Below are 20,333 nucleotides of genomic sequence, written 5' to 3'. Positions count from 1 at the left end.
AGTCTTTGTTCTGAATGTGTCTAAATATGAGTTTTTAGATCTAACTAGCTGTTAGTATTTATTGTGTACCAGGCAAGGTGTTAACCAATTGTAGCTTATTCATTCTTCCTAACCATCTAATGAAGAAGGTACCCTTATTATCCCAATTTTGAAAATTAGGAAGCTGAGGCTTGGTGTGGTCGGAAGCTTTCACAAGGTCACATAGCTGGTTAGCAATACATGCAGGAATCAAACTCAGAAAATCTGACGTTAGATCCCACACCTTTAAACATGCACATATTTTTGTCACTCTGTCATCCATATTATGTCCTTTTCTACTTATATTTGGAAAGATGTAGGGGTACATTAATGGTCAGCTCTGTTTTTAAAACAGTTTTCCACATTTACTGAGCCCCCTTCCTGGGATTGGTAAGCATTGGGTGCTTTTAAAATCTTTAAAACATCATAGAAATGGTGTTTAGGGCCCCCCCCCTTTGGTAGCTTAGGATTTAGAAGAAATATAAACATTTATTTTTAACAAAAAGGTTAAAAAAATGGGTTTGCTATAAAGACTAAGATAACTATGCAAGAATGTTTAAGTAAGTGGGTATCAAAATAAAAGCTCTTCTAGGAGAGCCTGTTGAGGAAGCCTATTTAAAATATTTAACAAATTTATAACAAAATTACATACTATAAATAGATCCTCATGGGGAACTAGACAGTACTGTGACCAGTCAGGCTTAGTAAAGTGAATATTGGACTGAAAATAAAATGGCAAGTCATTTCCAGATCATTTCATTCAGGGAATAGGTAGAATAAGGAATACAGAGCCTAGCCCAGTGCAGAGGTGATGGAAAGAAGGACGTAAAATGACCATAAGAGAAAAAATAACGAGAATGATATACTGCCTACCCCCCCCCCCCATCATTTCCTAAGAAATCATAAAGTTTTCTGATTTGCCTGGGATGCTTTTATTTGAAAATAAAATCAATTCACATCCAGATGTATTGCATTAGCTAATTGTTCATGAGTATCTAGGGATTTTTTGGTTCCTGAGCTGGATTTTCTAAGATAGTGCTTTCCTAAATGTTAGACTTATCCCATGTTTGTAGAAACTCTTCTGGTTTCTTAAGATTTTTGCACATTTTATATTCAATTCAAGTTTTGTTCTCATCAGTCTTTCCTTTTGTGTACATTTATTTGGCTAAGCTAAAAACTATAAATCACTTAAACTTAATAGTTTACTAAGCATATTTTAATTATATTAATTTAAAGTGTTATGTGGGAGTAGATGGTCTTAGAATCCATGCATAACCCATGATCTGTGTTGTTTCTAGGGGTGTGTGTGTGTGTGTGTGTGTGTGTGTGTGTGTGTGTGTGTAGGACCTGCAAGTGTTGGTAATTTCCTGTTGGTTAACCATTGAAGTAGAAGGAGTAATAAACTATGCATATAGGCAACCACAGTCCTTTCCTGTTTCATGTTGTTGAGCATATACTCTGACCAAGGGAAGTATAGTATACCCTCCTATAGAACTTACTGGAGATCTAACCTTGTTTTTGTTTTCTGTTACTCTACCTTTCTATTAATTGTTGTTCTTCACCTCTAAGTGTCAAATCTAATAATTCCCTAGCCTTACATATTTCCATGCCTTTATTTTCCAAACAGTATTTCACATGTATGCTAACAAAGGATAAAATAGCATAAGTCTGAAGTAAACATTGAAGTGACTCTTCAGTGGTTGTCCTAAGCCAGATTTTGAAGACCAACTTGACATGGGTCAGAGCAAGAATTCGGTACCACTGAAACATTTGAAGGAAATAGAGAAAAGTCATATTTAAATCATAAGATGTGAATATGTACTAAGGGAACAACAAATTTGGTCAGATTCTTTAACTAGAGAATAATTTATAAGAAATAGGATTATTTGTTATACAGAGGTATAACAAAATCTAAGTTGGTCAGATCTAAGCATTTTTAATGTTAAATTTCACTGTTGGCCTTTTTTCTTGTCATAAGGAAAAAAAAGATTGTTAGTTGACATTAGAAAACAAACATTGCTGACATTTGTATCTAATAATGGTATAGAAATTTAATTAGGAGCATGACAGATTTTTTTAAATTTGATAAGTGTAACAATTGCATTACTCTAAGAAAAATACTGGCAAGAAATACATAATAAAATACCTAGTACGTATCTGTGTGTAAGTAATTTATATTCTTTTAATAAAGAAAAACAGACTTTAACAATCATATATTACAGTATTTTAACCTGAAGACATTCTCTTCTGATAGGCAAAAATTTTAGTGTATTTCTCTGGGGATACATCTGTATTTGGAATAATTTGGCTCATATTTCAGTTTAATTAGCAAATCAACTGTAAATCTCCATTGTATAAATCCAGCTATGAGAAATTCAAATCCATAAGAAGTAAATATTTAATTAAAAATTAATTGTAAAATAGCTTTTAAAACTTTAATGTACTTTAAAAATTAGTTGCCTTGAGAATCCATGTTTTCTCAAAGAGGGAAGCAAGAGGGTGTACTTTATACCAATGATCAAGGCCCTTATTCATGGATACATAGGTTGGCAGAAAATTTTAACTTTTTAAACTAACCATTTTCTGTATGGCATTTTTGCTAATTCTAATAATCAACTTCATTTTAAAAAAATGAATTCTGGACATTGGATATTTTATAGTCTTTTGTCTTTTGCAAATAATAAGGGGATTAGCTAATACCGTAATATTCATTAATATTTATTTTTGGAGCTGAGGTCTGGGAAAACAGGAAATGATTACAGTGTTGCAATAGCTCTGTCTTGCAGCTATTGAGTATGCTTAGAAAGGTCAGTTTAAGCTTTTCTGTTTTAATCCCTGATTAGGAGTAAAAGAAACGATACAATTTGAAAAAGTTGTAGAAGAGAAAAGGAGATACTGGAAATGACTTAAATCAAATAGAGTATATGCTAATTTACTGCAGTGCTATGCATTCTTCAAGATTTTCATCCACTGTTGAGAACCTTTCCCATATTCCTTTATTTCCCTCTACTGACTGTAAGTTCAGATGGTTCTCATGTTTGATTTTAAAGCTATTAACTCACAACTAGCTTTAGTGGTACTTTGTGTTAGCACGTCAGCAAAAGCATAACATGTAAACCCTTGATCACTGTGGCAAGAATATAATTTCTGATTATAGAACAAATAGATAAGCAAAACAAAATCAGAAATCTAAGTACTGGAGAAAATAACTAGTATATTTGATCACATATGCTTTAGAAAGATGCAACCTGAGTTTCAAAATAAGTACCTCATGGCTCAAAGAATGATTTTCTCAGTTTCCTTTACTAAAAAATATGAAAACAATAAAAATGTAAAAAATGTGAATAGTATAGCATTATTTCCTAATTGTCTTTAATGTATGTAATTAAATACACTCTCATACTTGAGTGATAGGAAAAAAGAATTGGCCAAATTAAACCAATTTATGATATATTGGCCACCAAGATATTATTTTAATTATTATTTTTAAAATTCCTGGCTGACACATTTGAAATGTTCCCAGTCCTAGCTTATATAACTCAGAAAACACAGACTTAACATGACTTTCAAGGGCAACTCTGAATGTTAATGTTTCCATTTTCAGCCTCATGGCAGAAAGAGTTTTATTAACCAGTGTAAGCTCTGGAATGTCAAAGGCGTGATAGGCAGTATAGACTCCACACACAAAATAGATGCATAGTCATTTTATTTTAAATTGCTTCACTTGAAAATGTACCGTGAAAATCTGGAGAGAGGAAGTAAAAGTAAGTGATTTTATATAGTGCTGTAAAATGTTGAGACTTGAAAAATAAAAGTCCTAGGATAAAAATGCTCAAACATTTGAGTTTGTGATGTAGCTAATTCTAATACGTTCCCTTACGCCTGCCATAGGGTTCGAATAACTAAGAGCTAGTCTGATAGGTGCCAGGCATCATTGTTTCACAAGTAGGGATTCCAGGTGTTCCAGAAAGTAACAGGCTTTGTCCCAAACCTGCTTCTTCATTCTTGTATTATATAATAACATGTTCTAAGAGGCAGACTAGATGACTAGGAATTTTACAAACTCATTTAGGGATTTCCAGGTAATAATTAGTGTAGTGTGATAAGGTCCTGGAGGAACTGGATCTCCCAAGCAGGGTGTCTTGGATCTAGAGCAGCCTCCTCTGTTTAGTCCTCCTCTGTTTACTGTCTGTTTATTCCTCTGTTTACTCCTGTTTATCTTTACAAAAAATCTATACATTGTGATTTTTAAAAGATTGGAATACTGTTTTGGGTTATATGTGCTTGATAGTATAATTGTAATTACACTTAAAAAGAAGAATCTCGCCCATTAGATTGTAATCTTTATGCAGTCAGGAAGGGCCAAACTCATCTGTGAATATTGCCCTCACCCCTCCACATGGTGCTATTCATTTAACAAGAGTTTGTTTATCTTTAGTTGCTTGGAATATGTAGTGAGAAGGACAGGGGGCATCTCTGTTCTAGTGGATCTTATATTCCAGTAAGTAAAGACAAACAACAAATGACTAAACTAATACATAAGAAAAATCTGAGTGTGAAAATGTTATGTTTAAAAAGTTGTAGAAATCGTAACTAAGAAGCAAATTTAGAGAGCATCTTCATGAAAAGCCTCTCTGCGCAGGTGACACTTAAACTGAGTCCTGAATGATAAGAATGAGAGATTATTTAAAGATACAGAGGAAGAGCAATTGGGGTAGAGCAAATAGCTTGACACAGTGTGGAAGAGAGAGAAGACAAGTATGACTGAAACATAGTGTCAGAGGGCAAGAATGGTATGCAGTTAGATTAGAGAGGCAGGAAGGTGCTAGATCATATAAGGATTTCAGGTTCAAGGATTTGGATTTTTCCTCTTAGTGTGATGGGATTCCATTGGTTTTTATCCAGAGGAATGCCATCTGATTTATAGTTGAGCAGAGGAGAAGGAACCAACCAGCAAAGGAGCTAAAAAGCAGTTCTTAGTGAGGTAGGAGGCTAATCAGGCAAGGGTGGTACATGAAGCTCAAGAAGAGAGAAGAGAGGATCAAGAATGAAGGAGTGGTTAATTAGGTTAGTAATCAAAATGTCAAGTAAGATGCTATCAAAAAATGGCTATTGGATTTGGGAAAGTGGAGATTGATGGCACCCTTTACAAGAGATGTTTTAATGGGATAGTGGGTAAAGGGAATAGTAGGGTAAGGAAGTAGAAAGAGTAATGTAGAAAACAAAATATTTTTTAATGAAGAGGAACACATAATGAGGCAGTAGCGGGAGGGGTTTTTTGGGTCAAGAGTTTGTTTTGTTTTGTTTTGGTTGATAATGGAGAACTGTAGAGAAGGAGACATTGCAGATGCTTGAGGCAGCCAGGTATTTTAGGAGAAAAGTCCTTGATAAAGTGAGAGGAAGTGGGGTAACGGGCAGCATATCTTAGTACGCCTTTCTCAACAGATGCTTTCTCTCTATATACTTTCACATTCAATTGACAAAAACATGCAAATTTTGCTGAGCACCATAGCAGAAAATTTGCTTGAAATGGTTCCAGTCCAATAAAAAATTGTATTACCCAAAGCATGGCAGAAATAAATCACACTCATTTGGGAAGAAATGTTTCTGGCATACAGAGCAGGAGACTATTATTTTAATTTCCTTTTAAAAAAAACTTATCTTTCAGGTGCTTCAAGAAGACCTGGAACAGGAACAAGTCAGGGTGAATTCTCTCACGCACATGGTGGTGGTGGTTGATGAATCTAGTGGCGATCATGCAACTGCTGCTTTGGAAAAACAACTTAAGGTCAGAGTATTTTCTTTAATACACTAAATATGTCATTCAAAATAATTAATTGCAATTCAGAAAATATTTAGAAAATTTAAAAGGTAATTTGTATATTACAAATATTTAGAATGCAATGTATTCATTTAAACTCATTCAAATTATGTCCCATTTGTGGGATGTTTGTGCATAATTCCTTTTCATTATACACTGTTTGCTCACACTAGCTTCCTGGCCTTTGGGGAAATATATAAATGCAGATCTGTTTTTTAATTATAGTTGAATAGCATGCATTAGATAACTGGTCAGAGGAATATTATTTATGCTCTCTTCAAACCTACGGTCTAAGAGAGGACAAAGGTAAAAAAACACAAAAAGGATCACATTCAGTCAAATAAGACAAAATTTAACACCTTCAGTATATTTTTTCCTGGAAGCCTTCAGTTGTAGTCTCGATGAGGACATACACAGCAGGATGCTTAAGTCATGGAAGTTTTGTTGTAGGAGGTACTTAGCCTTTCAATCCCTCATTCAATCTGACTCATAGTAATTGTGTCCTTGGAAACATAACTAGTATATATTAATAAAGGATAATGTGGATATTTTCATATTTTCATATTTACTTCCTAACTGGAAATGATAAAGTTTTGTTATAAGTTTTTTTTTTTAATTTCAACAAAACATATATACATATACCAAAACATCAACATTAAGGGAAAATAACAACAGTTTATTGTTCTGAATGTGACACATACATTCACGTATTCACCCAACCACAGATTATATTTGAGGCATTCATTGTACCCACTACATGCTTGCCTTTCCTTTGTGATAGTTAGGAGCCAATAGTCTAACACGTCTGAGGATCCAATCAATGTGGGTTTAAATAGCTTTATAAGCCCAAGGTTTTTCTAAACCTAGTTTCTCTTACCTAACCTATAAAAAAGCCTTATCTCTGTTTTTTTCTCTCTTTGTGTGAATTGTTTTGTTTATCCCAGTGAAATGTCATTTCCTAAGGTTACTGTTTTAGACTGCCAATCTCCAACAATATTATCTCACTTTCCATCATTAAATGAAAAGAGACGAAACTGTTGAACTGCTACAGTTGAGCACTTAATATATACTAGTGATTCATGTTAATTGCTTATGTTTCAATGAAATTGCAGGGATTACAGATCTAAAAAGGTTTATGACACCCAATATGATAATGTATCATTGCATATATGATCAGATTTGTTGCACACAGACACACACACACACACACGACTGGCTAAAGGACTGACAGGCCACTGCTACACCCATTTTAAGGAATTCCATAGTTCTGATACAATAGTGTTGTGACTATTTACAGATGGGTAAAAATCTAATATTCAGTGTTTCTCAGAAATTTTCAGAAAAGATAAAAGAAGGCTGGGAGGCAGAGTTTAGAAGGGTGCCTGGTTAAAAAAAAAATTAAGGCAGAAACTTTTCTAAGTCATAGAGTATTTCCAGTTAAAATAACAACTGAAAAACAGTCACTTTGGCACCACAAGACCTAATACAACTAGCTTTAGAATATAATTATTCCAAGGTGATGCCTGTGGGACTAGGCCACCTCGAAAAACAGTCCATAGCATTCACAGATGGTGACTGGGTTAGATCTTAGGTAGGATGAATTAAGAGTAGTGGCCCTGGGCTTCCCTGGTGGCGCAGTGGTTGAGAGTCTGCCTGCTAATGCAGGGGACACGGGTTCGAGCCCTGGTCTGGGAGGATCCCACATGCCGCAGAGCAGCTGGGCTCGTGAGCCACAATTACTGAGCCTGCGCGTCTGGAGCCTGTGCTCCGCAGCAAGAGAGGCCGCGATGGTGAGAGGCCCGCGCACCACGATGAAGAGTGGCCTCCATTTGCCACAACTAGAGAAAGCCCTCGCACAGAAACGAAGACCCAACACAGCCATAAATAAATTAATTAATTAAAAAAAAGTGGGACTCCTGATATTCATCCCACTTAAAAAAAAAAAAAAAGAAGAGTAGTGGCCCTAAGCTTTTCTATATGTATTATCCTATTTACGTACATTTTTTAGCTTATTTTCTGTCTTTATTTCTTGGACCCAGAAACATCTACTAAGATAGCTGCTCATGTATTGGCTATTCCCAGTTCACACAAACTCAGTCCACATTTGTATGTGATTGCCTGCCCCCTTAATTAGTGTTGACCGTAGCCTCCCAGCCTCCTCTTTTCCCCTCGACCCCCTTTCGCCTTTTGATACCCTCATTTCTGTTACTGTTACCTGACTTTTAGATAATCTAGACTAGTGTCTAAAAGAGCAGAGTTAAAGGACTTAAGTGGTGAGAAGGCCCCCGCTTTAGCCTTTCTTTCTTCCTATTCCATCAGTCCCAGAGGAATCCATGCTTGAATTCTATGCCTTATTTAGCTGTTAGTTGGAATTGCCCTGGAATGCTGGGCTCTCATTTGACTTTGGAATTTTGATGATTCTTTCTTAGGTTCTTTACAAGTAATATAATCTTGTCTTAACTAGTTTAATTTTTATAAAGAAAGAGAAGAGGTAGAGAAGTTGGTAGAAAAAGAGGAGGAGAGAAGAAATAATAAAGAATAAAAAGACAGATAAACAAATGCATTAGAGGAGTCACTTAAACAGCAACCCAGATATCCTCTGCATGTGACAAGAATTCCATGTATGCTTCAGAGACTGAGCTATCATGTTTCATACTGGGCCCTGAGGAATTCTATTAGAAGTAATAGGAAGGATTTTAGGAAAGAGAAAAAGGTATATGGACTCAATACAAAAAGAGAAAAAAAAAAAAAACAACTGGCAGGAACCTGAGAAGAATGCTTTAGATCTTTTGTTGAAGCAAGGTCTGGTCATCCATAGCTGATTCCTGAAGACCTGTTAGTGTTGAACACTCACCCCACGCCTTCTTTCTCCTCCATTGCCTCCCATGTCACCACAGTGCCTTAATCCATTTCTCTCCAATTTGCTGAAGTACCAGAGCCTCAAAATGGATACCCAGTTGTCTTTAGTAAAGAGGTACAGATAGGGGAAAACTAGGAAAGATAGTCTTTGATTTAATTCAGAGAGAGAGAGAGAGAGATGTTCTTACCATCTTGAGTTAGAACTCTAAAAATACTCCTCATGGAATATCTTTACATGTATTGACTTAGTTATTTGAACTCTATTATAAGTTAGATTTTCTCTAACTTTAAAAGCCTTTTAGAAGTCTTTTTAAAAGGTTTGAAGAAAAAGAAAGTTAGGTCAGAACGTATGCTTAGGGATTCTGAAAGATGGCATGACTTATGAAGGATAATATTCTGAAAAGTGCAGTCTCTTGTAAATTAATTTGATTCTCTCAGAGGTTCAGCTTGTCCCTCAGCAATGTCACCACAGGTCAGAAACTTGTCCTTAACTTTAGAGGTTTCTATGATATCAGTACACAGAGAACCCGATTTGTAAGCAGTGATGCCAGTTAACTAATTTTGTTGAGAAATAGCTTGGCTAAAAAACTAAGTTGCATAATTTATGTGGAGTCTTCAGTCATGGAATATATTACCATGCCTCTTTCATGTTTTTCGATGAGTACTTGTAATGTTCTTACTATGTCATAGGGATTATGCTGGGTAACAGAGGTGAAACAGTGAACAAAAAGAGAATTTTTTCTACCTTCCTGGGTCAGAAATGAGTAATTTGTGAGCATGTTGCCTTCCTTGGAACCTCAAAACAGTGGTAGCCATTTCTCAGGCTCCCTCTTTGAATTCAAATGCTGATTCCTTGTCACCCGTGGTCACCATGGTAGGCGTGGCAGTTGCTCTCTTGGTACTTGCAGTCTAACAGAGGAAATAAGCACTAATGAAATATTTACAAAAATGAGCAGATATTTAAAATGGACGTAACTTATTTCTATGAAGGAAAGGAACAAAGTTTTGTGACAACAGATTAGTCTGACTTAAGCTGAAGCTTGAAGGCATGAAATGATTTCCTAGTAAAGTAATGTTTAAACTATGATCTAAAGGACACATTGGAGGGAACTGTATGAAGTGTGTGTATAAGGGGATTGGTGGAGATACATGCAGTTTCCAGGAAGGGGAAACAGTGTATCAAGTGAGCATAGCACCCTCAAGGGACTGAAAAAGGGCCAGTTTAGCTACAGATTGAGGTTCAGAAGAGTGGTGCTAGCAGAGGCTTGGTGGGTAGCTAGAATTAGTGTGTGATACTAAACTCTACCATAATTCTTCAGTCAACAAACATGTATTGAGCAGCAGCTGTGTGCCAGGATGGTGGCTGGGACTACCATGGTGGGGATGGGTGGGGGCAACAGTCATGGCACCTACCCTCCTGGACCTGCACTAATTAAATGCAATTAAGTGTAAATTTCTGGCCATGATGAGTTCAATGTGACAGATATATATATATATATTACTAGATGACTCACCTTTCTCTAGAAGGTAAGGAAAGGCCTACCTAAGTGGCCTTAAGTGAGATCTGAAGATTTAGTAGAAATTAATTAGGCAACAATAAAGAACAGGAAAGTGTTCCAGATAGGAGGACCATATTTATTCATTCATTTGACAAATATGTATTGAGTTCCTACTAGGTGCCAGCCAAAAGTCTAAGCTTTGAGGTTAAGTATGGACAAAACATAAATTGTTCCTCTATGAAGCAAGCATCAGAATAAATAAGCAAGCTTTATACTATGAAAAAGGTGCTAAAAACTATAAGGAAAAAATAGACTGGAGACGGAAGCAGTTTTACATGAAGCGGTCGAGGGAAAACTATGTTGAGAAGGTGGCATTTGAGGAAAAACTAAAACAAAATAAGGGAGGTGTTTTGGAGACACACAGGTCCTATCGGCCTTTCGCACTGGAAACTGAAAAAGACTATAGAACATAAAGAAAGCCTGTTGTTCTAGGGAGATAGCTGTTTCTAGTAAAAAAAAAAAAAAAAAAAAAAAAAAAAAGAACCTGGTTAGGCCCATAGCTCTTACAGAAGATGCTCTAATTAAAACATTTTCCAAATAAAAGGTAGAGCTATTAAAATCCCATTTTTAGATATGTTCCTCTATACAAGTTAACACTTGAGAGTCCAACTAGATGTATTAAAGGTGTCTAAGGCCACAGACCCGTGAGAGTTTCTGGCATAGAAAAAGTGTTTGGATTATTTTGTTGAATGATGTTAATCTTAACGTTACTGTCTAAAATTTTGGAGAATTAAAGGTATATCAAAAGAATGGATACATACAAGCATCCTCTTTTGAAGAAGAGTAACCTGGAAAATACAGTTTTAGAGGAGATTATTAAACATAAGGCTGTGCACACATGTATAGTTTCTTACTCATCTGATGAAGTTAATAAACTTTATTGAATAAAGGAATAATTTTCAAAGATTAGAAAGGTCTCTTAAGAGCTAAGATACATTCACTAAAATCAAGACATGAAAACCAACTGGATATCAAATGACATTAAACGATTTGTGCAAATATTATGTGGTATTATCAAGATAAATTCTTTGGTGGCTATATTAAGTTGGTTGACCCAGTGGAATGGAATAAATATAAAATGTTTTGATTTCCCTGAAGTATTGTGCAAAGCCTCTCGTGGGATATCTATGGATAAGGTGAGCCTTCTTATTTCTATGTGGGTTGGTGGAGAACATCTGTGTTTTAATATATTCCTTCCTGTTATCTGATTTATGTGCCAGATAATTGGACTGAAAATGATTGGACTCCTTTATTCAACTTTCAGAGTCAGAAAGTTTGGGGACAGGAAGCCATTTGAGGATATAGTTGGGTCACTGTGTAAATTTCACCACCATGTGAGTGGTTAATGGATGAGTTCCTCTCCCAAATGACTTTAGAAATTTCATAGCAATGTCCTATGAAGTTAGAATGTCACATACAAGTGTCATATACTTGTCTTTCATGTTTTAAATCAGAAAAGGCATATTTACTGTTTGAAATTTTACTGCTTAAAAAAAAGCAGTACGGAGTCCCGGAGCCAGCGAGCCGGGCGCGCAGCTGCCCGCTGGCACTGTGCCCGCCGCAGCCGAACCTGGCCCCTGCGGGAGCTTAACAGAGAGCGGGGATCGCGAGCCCCGGCCAGAGTGAGTGTGTGCGGCCGCCGCCGAGTCGGCACCTGGAGAACATGGAGAAATGGATGGAAGATAAGAGCAAAGCGAGACTTAGGCTTAAAAGCAGGTTGCTTGCTGCTTGAGGGCCAAATGCAAGTTTGAACTTTGTTCTCGGAAGACACAAGGGACTCCTTCCTAAGCCTGTAAATAAGCCCTGCCCTTGGTGCCTAAGGAAGGGGTTAGTGAAAGTCAGCCTGAGAGTCAACTAACTGCTGAACAGTTGTCAACAGGAAGACACTGGAACTCATCAAAAAAGATACCCCACATCCAAAGACCAAGGAGAAGTCACAATGAGACGGTAAGAGGGGTGCAATCACAATAAAATCAAATCCTATAAATGCTGGGTGGGTGACTCACAAACTGGAGAACACTTATACCACAGAAGTCCACCCACTGGAGTGAAGGTTCTGAGCACCACATCAGGCTTCCCAACCTGGGGGTCTGGCAATGGGAGGAGGAATTCCCAGAGAATCAAACTTTGAAGGCTAGCGGGATTTGATTGCAGGACTTCGACAGGACTGGGGGAAACAGAGACTCCACTCTTGGAGGACACACAAAAAGTAGTGTTGCACATCAGGACCCAGGGGAAGGAGCAGTGACCCTACAGGAGGCTGATCCAGACCTACCTGCTAGTGTTGGAGGGTCTCCTGCAGAGGCGGGGGGTGGCTGTGTCTCACCATGAGGACAAGGTCACTGGCAGCAGAAGTTCCGGGAAGTACTCCTTGGTGTAAACCCTCCCAGAGTCCGCCATTAGCCCCACCAAAGAGCCCAGGTAGGCTCCAGTGTTGGGTCGCCTCAGGCCAAACAACCAACAGAGAGGGAACCCAGCCCCACCCATCAGCAGACAAGTGGATTAAAGTTTTACTGAGCTCTGCCCACCAGAGCAACAGCCAGCTCTACCCATCACCAGTCCCTCCCATCAGGAAACTTGCTCAAGCCTCTTAGATAGCCTCATCCACCAGAGGGCAGACAGCAGAAGCAAGAAGAACTACAGTTATGCAGCCTGTGGAACAAAAACCACATTCACAGAAAGATAGACAAGATGAAAAGGCAGAGGTCTATGTACCAGATAAAGGAACAAGATAAAACCCCAGAAAAACAACTAAATGAAGTGGAGATAGGCAACCTTCCAGAAAAAGAATTCAGAATAATGATAGTGAAGATGATCCAGGACCTCGGAATAAGAATGGAGGCAAAGATCGAGAAGATGCAAGAAATGATTAACAAAGACCTAGAAGAATGAAAGAACAAAGAAACAGAGATGACCAATACAATAACTGAAATGAAAACTACACTAGAAGGAATCAATAGCAGAATAACTGAGGCAGAAGAACGGATAAGTGACTTGGAAGACAGAATGGTGGAATTCACTGCTGTGGAACAGACTAAAGAAAAAAGAAGGAAAAAAAATGAAGACACCCAAAGAGACCTCTGAGACAACATTAAACGCAACAACATTCTCATTATAGGGGTCCCAGAAGGAGAAGAGAGAGAGAGAAAGGACCCGAGAAAATGTTTGAAGAAATTATAGTTGAAAACTTCCCTAATATGGGAAAAGAAATAGCTACCCATAATCCAGGAAGTGCAGAGAGTCCCATACAGGATAAACCCAAGGAGAAACATGCCAAGACACATAGTAATCAAATTGGAAAAAATTAAAGACAAAAATTATTGAAAGCAGCAAGGGAAAAATGACAAATAGCATACAAGGCAACTCCCATAGGTTAACAGCTGATTTCTCAGCAGAAACTCTACAAGCCAGAAGGGAGTGGCAGGACATATTCAAAGTGATGAAAGGGAAGAACCTACAACCAAGAATACTCTACCCAGCAAGGATCTCATTCAGATTCCATGGAGAAATCAAAAGCTTTACAGACAAGCAAAAGCTAAGAGAATTCAGCACCACCAAACCAGCTCTACAACAAATGCTAAAGGAACTTCTCTAAGTGGGGAACACAAGAGAAGAAAAGGACCTACAAATACAAACCCATAATAATTAAGAAAATGGTAATAGGGACACACATATCGATAATTACCTTAAACATGAATGGATTAAATGCTCCAGCCAAAAGACACAGGCTCGCTGAAAACCCGTATATATATGCTGTCTACAAGAGAGCCACTTCAGACCTAGGGACACATACAGACTGAAAGTGAGGGGATGGAAAAAGATATTCCGTGCAAATGGAAATCAAAAGAAAGCTGGAGTAGCTATACTCATATCAGATAAAATAGACTTTAAAATAAAGAATGTTACAAGAGACAAGGAAGGACACTACATAACGATCAAGGGATCAATCCAAGAAGAAGATATACCAATTATACACATATATGCACTCAACAAAGAAGTACCTCAATACATAAGGCAACTGCTAACAGCTATAAAAGAGGAGATCAACAGTAACTCAGTAGTAGTGGGGGACTTTAACACATCACTTACACCAATCGACAGATCATCCAAACAGAAAATTAATAAAGAAACACAAGCTTTAAATGACACAAGAGACCAGATAGATTTAATTGATATTTATAGGACATTCCGTCCAAAAACAGCAGATTACACTTTCTTCCCAAGTGCACACAGAACATTCTCCAGGATAGATCACATCTTGGGTCACAAATCAAGCCTCAGTAAATTTAAGAAAATTGAAATCATATCAAGCATCTTTTCCGACCACAACGCTATGAGATTAGAAATCAATTACAGGGAAAAAAACATAAAAAACACAAACACTTGGAGGCTAAACAATACGTTACTAAATAACCAAGAGATCACTGAAGAAATCAAAGAGGAAATCAAAAAATACCTAGAGACAAATGACAAGGAAAACACGACGATCCAAAACCTATGGGATGCAGCAAAAGCGGTTCTAAGAGGGAAGTTTATAGCAATACAAGCCTACCTAAAGAAACAAGAAACATCTCAAATAAACAACCTAACCTTACACCTAAAGGAACTAGAGAAGGAAGAACAAACAAAACCCAAAGTTAGCAGAAGGAAAGAAATCATAAAGACCAGAACAGAAATAAATGAAATAGAAACATAGAAAACAATAGCAAAGATCAATAAAACTAAAAGCTGGTTCTTTGAGAAGATAAACAAAATTGATAAACCATTAGCCAGACTCATCAAGAAAAAGAGGGAGAAGGCTCAAATCAGTAGGATTAGAAATGAAAAAGGAGAAGTAACAACTGACACTGCAGAAATACAAAGGATCATGAGAGATTACTACACGCAACTGTATGCCAATATAATGGATAACCCGGAAGAAATGGACAAATTCTTAGAAAAGCACAACCTTCTGAGACTGAACCAGGAAGAAATAGAAAATATAAACAGACCAATCACAAGCACTTAAATTGAGACTGTGATTAACAATCTTCCAACAAACAAAAGCCCAGGACCAGATGGCTTCACAGGCGAATTCTGTCAAACATTTAGAGAAGAGCTAACACCTATCCTTCTCAAACTCTTCCAAAATATAGCAGAGGGAGGAACACTCCAAAACTCATTACACGAGGCCACCATCACCCTGATACCAAAACCAGACAAAGATGTCACAAAGAAAACTACAGGCCAATATCACTGATGAACATAGATGCAAAAATCCTCAACAAAATACTGGCAAACAGAATCCAGCAGCACATTACAAGGATCATACACCATGATCAAGTGGGGTTTATTCCAGGAATGCAAGGATTCTTCAATATATGCAAATCAATCAATGTGATACACCATATTAACAAATTGAAGAATAAAAACCATATGATCATCTCAATAGATGCAGAAAAAGCTTTTGACAAAATTCAACACCCATTTATGATAAAAACTCTCCAGAAAGTGTGTGTAGAGGGAAACTACTTCAACATAATAAAGGCCATATACGACAAATCCACAGCAAACATCATTCTCAAAGGTGAAAAACTGAAACCATTTCCTCTAAGATCAGGAGCAAGACAAGGATGTCCTCTCTCACCACTATTATTCAATATAGTTTTGGAAGTTTTAGCCACGGCAGTCAGAGAAGAAAAAGAAATAAAAGGAATACAAATTGGAAAAGAAGAAGTAAAGCTGTCACTGTTTGCAGATGACATGATACTCTACATAGAGAATCCTCAGGATGCCATCAGAAAACTACTAGACCTAATCAATGAATTTGGTACAGTTGCAGGATACGGAATTAATGCACAGAAATCTCTTGCATTCCTATACACTAATGGTGAAAAATCTGAAAGAGAAATTAAGGAAACACTCCCATTTACCCTTGCAACAGAAAGAATAAAATATCTAGGAATAAACCTACCTAGGGAGACAAGAGATCTGTATGCAGAAACCTGTAAGACACTGATGAAAGAAATTAAAAATGATACAAACAGATGGAGAGATATACCATGTTCTTGGATTGGAAGAATCAATATTGTGAAAATGACTATCCTACCCAAAGCAATCTACAGATTCAGTGCAATCCCTATCAAATTACCAAAGGCATTTTTTACAGAACTAGAACAAAAAATCTTAAAATTTGTATGGAGACACAAAAGACACCGAATAGCCAAAGCAGTCTTGAGGGAAAAAAACGGAGCCAGAGGAATCAGACTCCCTGACTGCAGACTATACTACAAAGCTAGTGTAATCAAGATAATGTGGTACTTGCACAAAAACAGAAACATAGATCAATAGAACAGGATAGAAAACCCAGAGATAAACCCATGCACCTATAGTCAACTTATCTATGATAAAGGAGGCAAGGATATACAATGGAGAAAAGACAGTCTCTTCAATAAGTGGTCCTGGGAAAACTGGACAGCTGCATGTAAAAGAATGAAATTAGAACACTCCCTAGCACCATGCACAAAAATAGACTCAAAATGGATTAGAGGGGCTTCCCTGGTGGCTCAGTGGTTGAGAGTCTGCCTGCCAATGCAGGGGACGTGGGTTCGAGCCCTGGTCTGGGAGGATCCCACATGCCACGGAGCGGCTGGGCCCGTATGCCACAACGACTGAGCCTGCGCCTCTGGAGCCTGTGCCCCGCAACAAGAGAGGCCGCGATAGTGAGAGGCCCGCGCACCGCGATGAAGAGTGGCCCCCGGTCGCGGCAACTAGAGAAGGCCCTCGCACAGAAACGAAGACCCAACACAGCCAAAAATAAATAAATAAATAAATTTTAAAAAAAGTGGATTAGAGACCTAAATGTAAGACTGGACACTATAAGACTCTTAGAGGAAAACTTAGGAAGAACACTCTTTGACATAAATCACAGCAACATCTCTTTTGACCAACCTCCTAGAGTAATGGAAATAAAAACAAAAATAAACAAATGGGACCTAACGAAATGTAAAAGCTCTTGCACAGCAAAGGAAACCATAAACAAGACGAAAAGACAACCCTCAGAATGGGAGAAAATATTTGCAAATGAATCAATGGACAAATGATTAATCTCTAAAATATATAAACAGCTCATGCAGCTCAATATTTAAAAAAAAAAACCCAATCCAAAAATTAGCAGAAGACCTAAATAGACATTTCTCCAAGGAAGACATACAGATGGTCAAGAAGCACATGAAAAGCTGCTCAACATCACTAATTATTAGAGAAATGCAAATGAAAACTACAATGAGGTATCACCTCACACCAGTTAGAATGGGCATCATCAGAAAATCTACAAAGAACAAATGCTGGAGAGGGTGTGGAGAAAAGAGAACCCTCTTGCACTGTTGGTGGGAATGTAAATTGATGCAGCCACTATGGAGAACAGTATGGAGGTTCCTTAAAAAACTAGAAATAGAACTACCGTATGACCCAGCAATCCCACTACTGGGCATATACCCAGAGAAACCCGTAATTCAAAAAGACACATGCACCCCAATGTTCATTGCAGCACTATTTACAATAGCCAGGTCATGGAAGCAACCTAAATGCCCATCGACAGACGAATGGATAAAGAAGATGTGGTACATATATACAATGGAATATTACTCAGCCATAAAAAGAATGAAATTGAGTCATTTGTTGAGACGTGGATGGATCTAGAGACTGTCATACAGAGTGAAGTAAGTCAGGAAGAGAAAAACAAATATCGTATATTAACGCATGTATGTGGAACCTAGAAAAATGGTACTGATGAACTGGTTTGCAGGGCAGAAATTGAGACACAGGTGTAGAGAACAGACGTGTGGACACCGGGGGGGGGGGGGGGGGGGGGAAGCGGCGGGGGGGTGGGGGTGGTGGTGTGATGAATTGGGAGATTGGAATTGACATGTATACACTGATGTGTATAAAATTAATGACTAATAAGAACCTGCTGTATAAAAAAATAAGAAAAATAAAATTCAAAAATTCAAAAAAAAAGCAGTATCTTTAACTTAAATTTTTGATAAGAAAGATCTGAATTCCCATCCATACATGTGAACATAAACCTATATATAAATGTAAGTATATATCCATTTATACAAATGTATGTATATGTACATATATACATTTACATTTTCTCCATACGTATGGATGTATGAGTGTGTATATATACATATATATGTGTGTGTTTGTGTATATATATATGTGTGTGTGTATATATATATATATGTATATATATATATATATATATATATATATATATATATATAGGGGGGAGAGAGAGAGAGAGAGAAATAGAGAGAGAGACATCAACCGACCTTACTTGGACACAAATTTAAGATTAAATCAAAGCAAGATGATATAGAGTCTTAGTAAATTAGTGCAATCTTGGATGTGGCACAATGTCCAGATTATAAGGACTAATAATTATGTTCTGTGATAATTTGAATACACTTTTAGTATCTTAGCTGAATTTTTCAGGGATAGTGACATCCTGTAAAGAATGTTTGTAGAACCAGGTGTTACTTAATTTTAAGAAAAACCTAAGTATAGATAAGGGACATGTGAGCAGTTTTATCTTGTTGAAAAAGGAAGACATTTTCTCTGTTTTACTTCAGAAGGTTGTACTATCCAAAACAGGCACAAGTTGATAAGCCTGTATGTCTTCTGCCCATACCTCTTTCCTGAGCGCAATTTCTTCTCTCTCATTTTCTGCTGGATATATACCCCTTAAAGTTCAAAATGCACCTCAAACACAGCAAGGTGAAACTTAACTCACTGTGTCCTACTTCCCTCTAAACTTGCTTCTTTTACTGACTGCCCCATTTTTGTTATTGCACCGCCATTCACCTTGACGCCTGTACCAGAAACCTGGAGGCATTCCAGACACATCCCTTTCCTTTCTCTTGTGAGCCCTCTAATGTAATCACTCACAACATTGCTTAACTGTCTCTCATATTCAGTGTTTCATCCTTGTTCTTGTTACTATTTTCCAAAGTAAAGCCCATATCTTCAACCCCTTGAAGTCCTTGCCTACATTCTTTTCTCGCTTCAATCCAATCTCCACATTGAAGTCAGTGCGGAATTTCAAGAGCCTATATAATAGTTTCTCCTCTGCTAAAATCCTAAGTAACTTTCTGTCTTCTAGAGAGTCTCATCACTTAGGCCTACAATTAATAAGTGACCCCCCGCACCTGTCTCTCAGTACTTATCTCCTATTACACCCCTCATATCCCTCAACCTACATTCTCTTCCTACAAGCTACTTCTGGTCTCTGTCACTGTCTTTGTACATGCTATTCCTGTCACTCAGAATACTCATCTTCATCATGTCTGCTTGGGAAAGTTCTATTTCATGTAGCAAACTCAGTTCAAATTTTCATCTGTAAAGCTGGTCTTTCTATATAGTGATGACCACTCCCTTTTTCGTGCCATCTCTGCACCATGATTATGCCTCTGTTGTTTGGGAGGAAAATAGTCTACTAAAAAGTGATTGTTCAGAAAGGCTATAATGTCACCTCGTCTGTCATGGCTTGCAAATGGGATATGGAACTAAAAGTGTTTGTACCTTTGGGATAATTAGGGTAGAAAAAAAGGCTATGAAATGTTAAATCCTATAGAATTAAGAAATAAGGGTTATTTATGAAGAAGAATAAGGATGAAAATATTTTTGATGTCTCTCTCGTTTCTAATTTTATATTTGGTGAATAAAAAGCATGTTTAAAATAAAAATAACTTTAAATGTGGTAGAAATAATTTCACTAAGCCAAGTGTCAACAACCGTTGCCCATGAAGCAGTAATTATAATTATTAGCACTTTTGTGTGCTCATTATTTTCCAAGAATTGTATATAGTTTGTATGTAAAGCTATCTCTATTTCACAAGTGAAAAAGGCTATGCATAATGAAGCTAAATCCAAGTTCATGTAGTTTGTGAGTGGCAGAGCTGGGTCTGGTACCCAGATCTGTGTGATACCTCAGCCTGGGCTTTGTCCTAATCTCTCAATTTCATAGGAGAAAAGTACTATGTGACCTTGAGAAGATTATTACAGGGGGAATATATATGCAAGTATGTTAG

General features: G+C 37.3%; 1 protein-coding gene across 1 annotated transcript in view; it reads left to right on the top strand.

Annotated features, from left to right (window-relative positions):
* Nucleotides 1–20,333, top strand: part of DMD (dystrophin) — a 1,739,631-nt gene that overhangs the window by 241,561 nt on the left and 1,477,737 nt on the right. The window contains exon 10 of the mRNA XM_068533304.1: nt 5,687–5,806. Coding sequence (XP_068389405.1) covers nt 5,687–5,806 — 120 coding nt within the window. The remainder of the gene's footprint in view (nt 1–5,686; nt 5,807–20,333) is intronic.

This window comes from Eschrichtius robustus, chromosome X (assembly GCF_028021215.1).
Source record: "Eschrichtius robustus isolate mEscRob2 chromosome X, mEscRob2.pri, whole genome shotgun sequence".
NCBI lineage: Eukaryota > Metazoa > Chordata > Mammalia > Artiodactyla > Eschrichtiidae > Eschrichtius > Eschrichtius robustus.
Note: the sequence above shows the minus strand (reverse complement) of the source record. Positions and strands in the feature narration are given on the sequence as shown.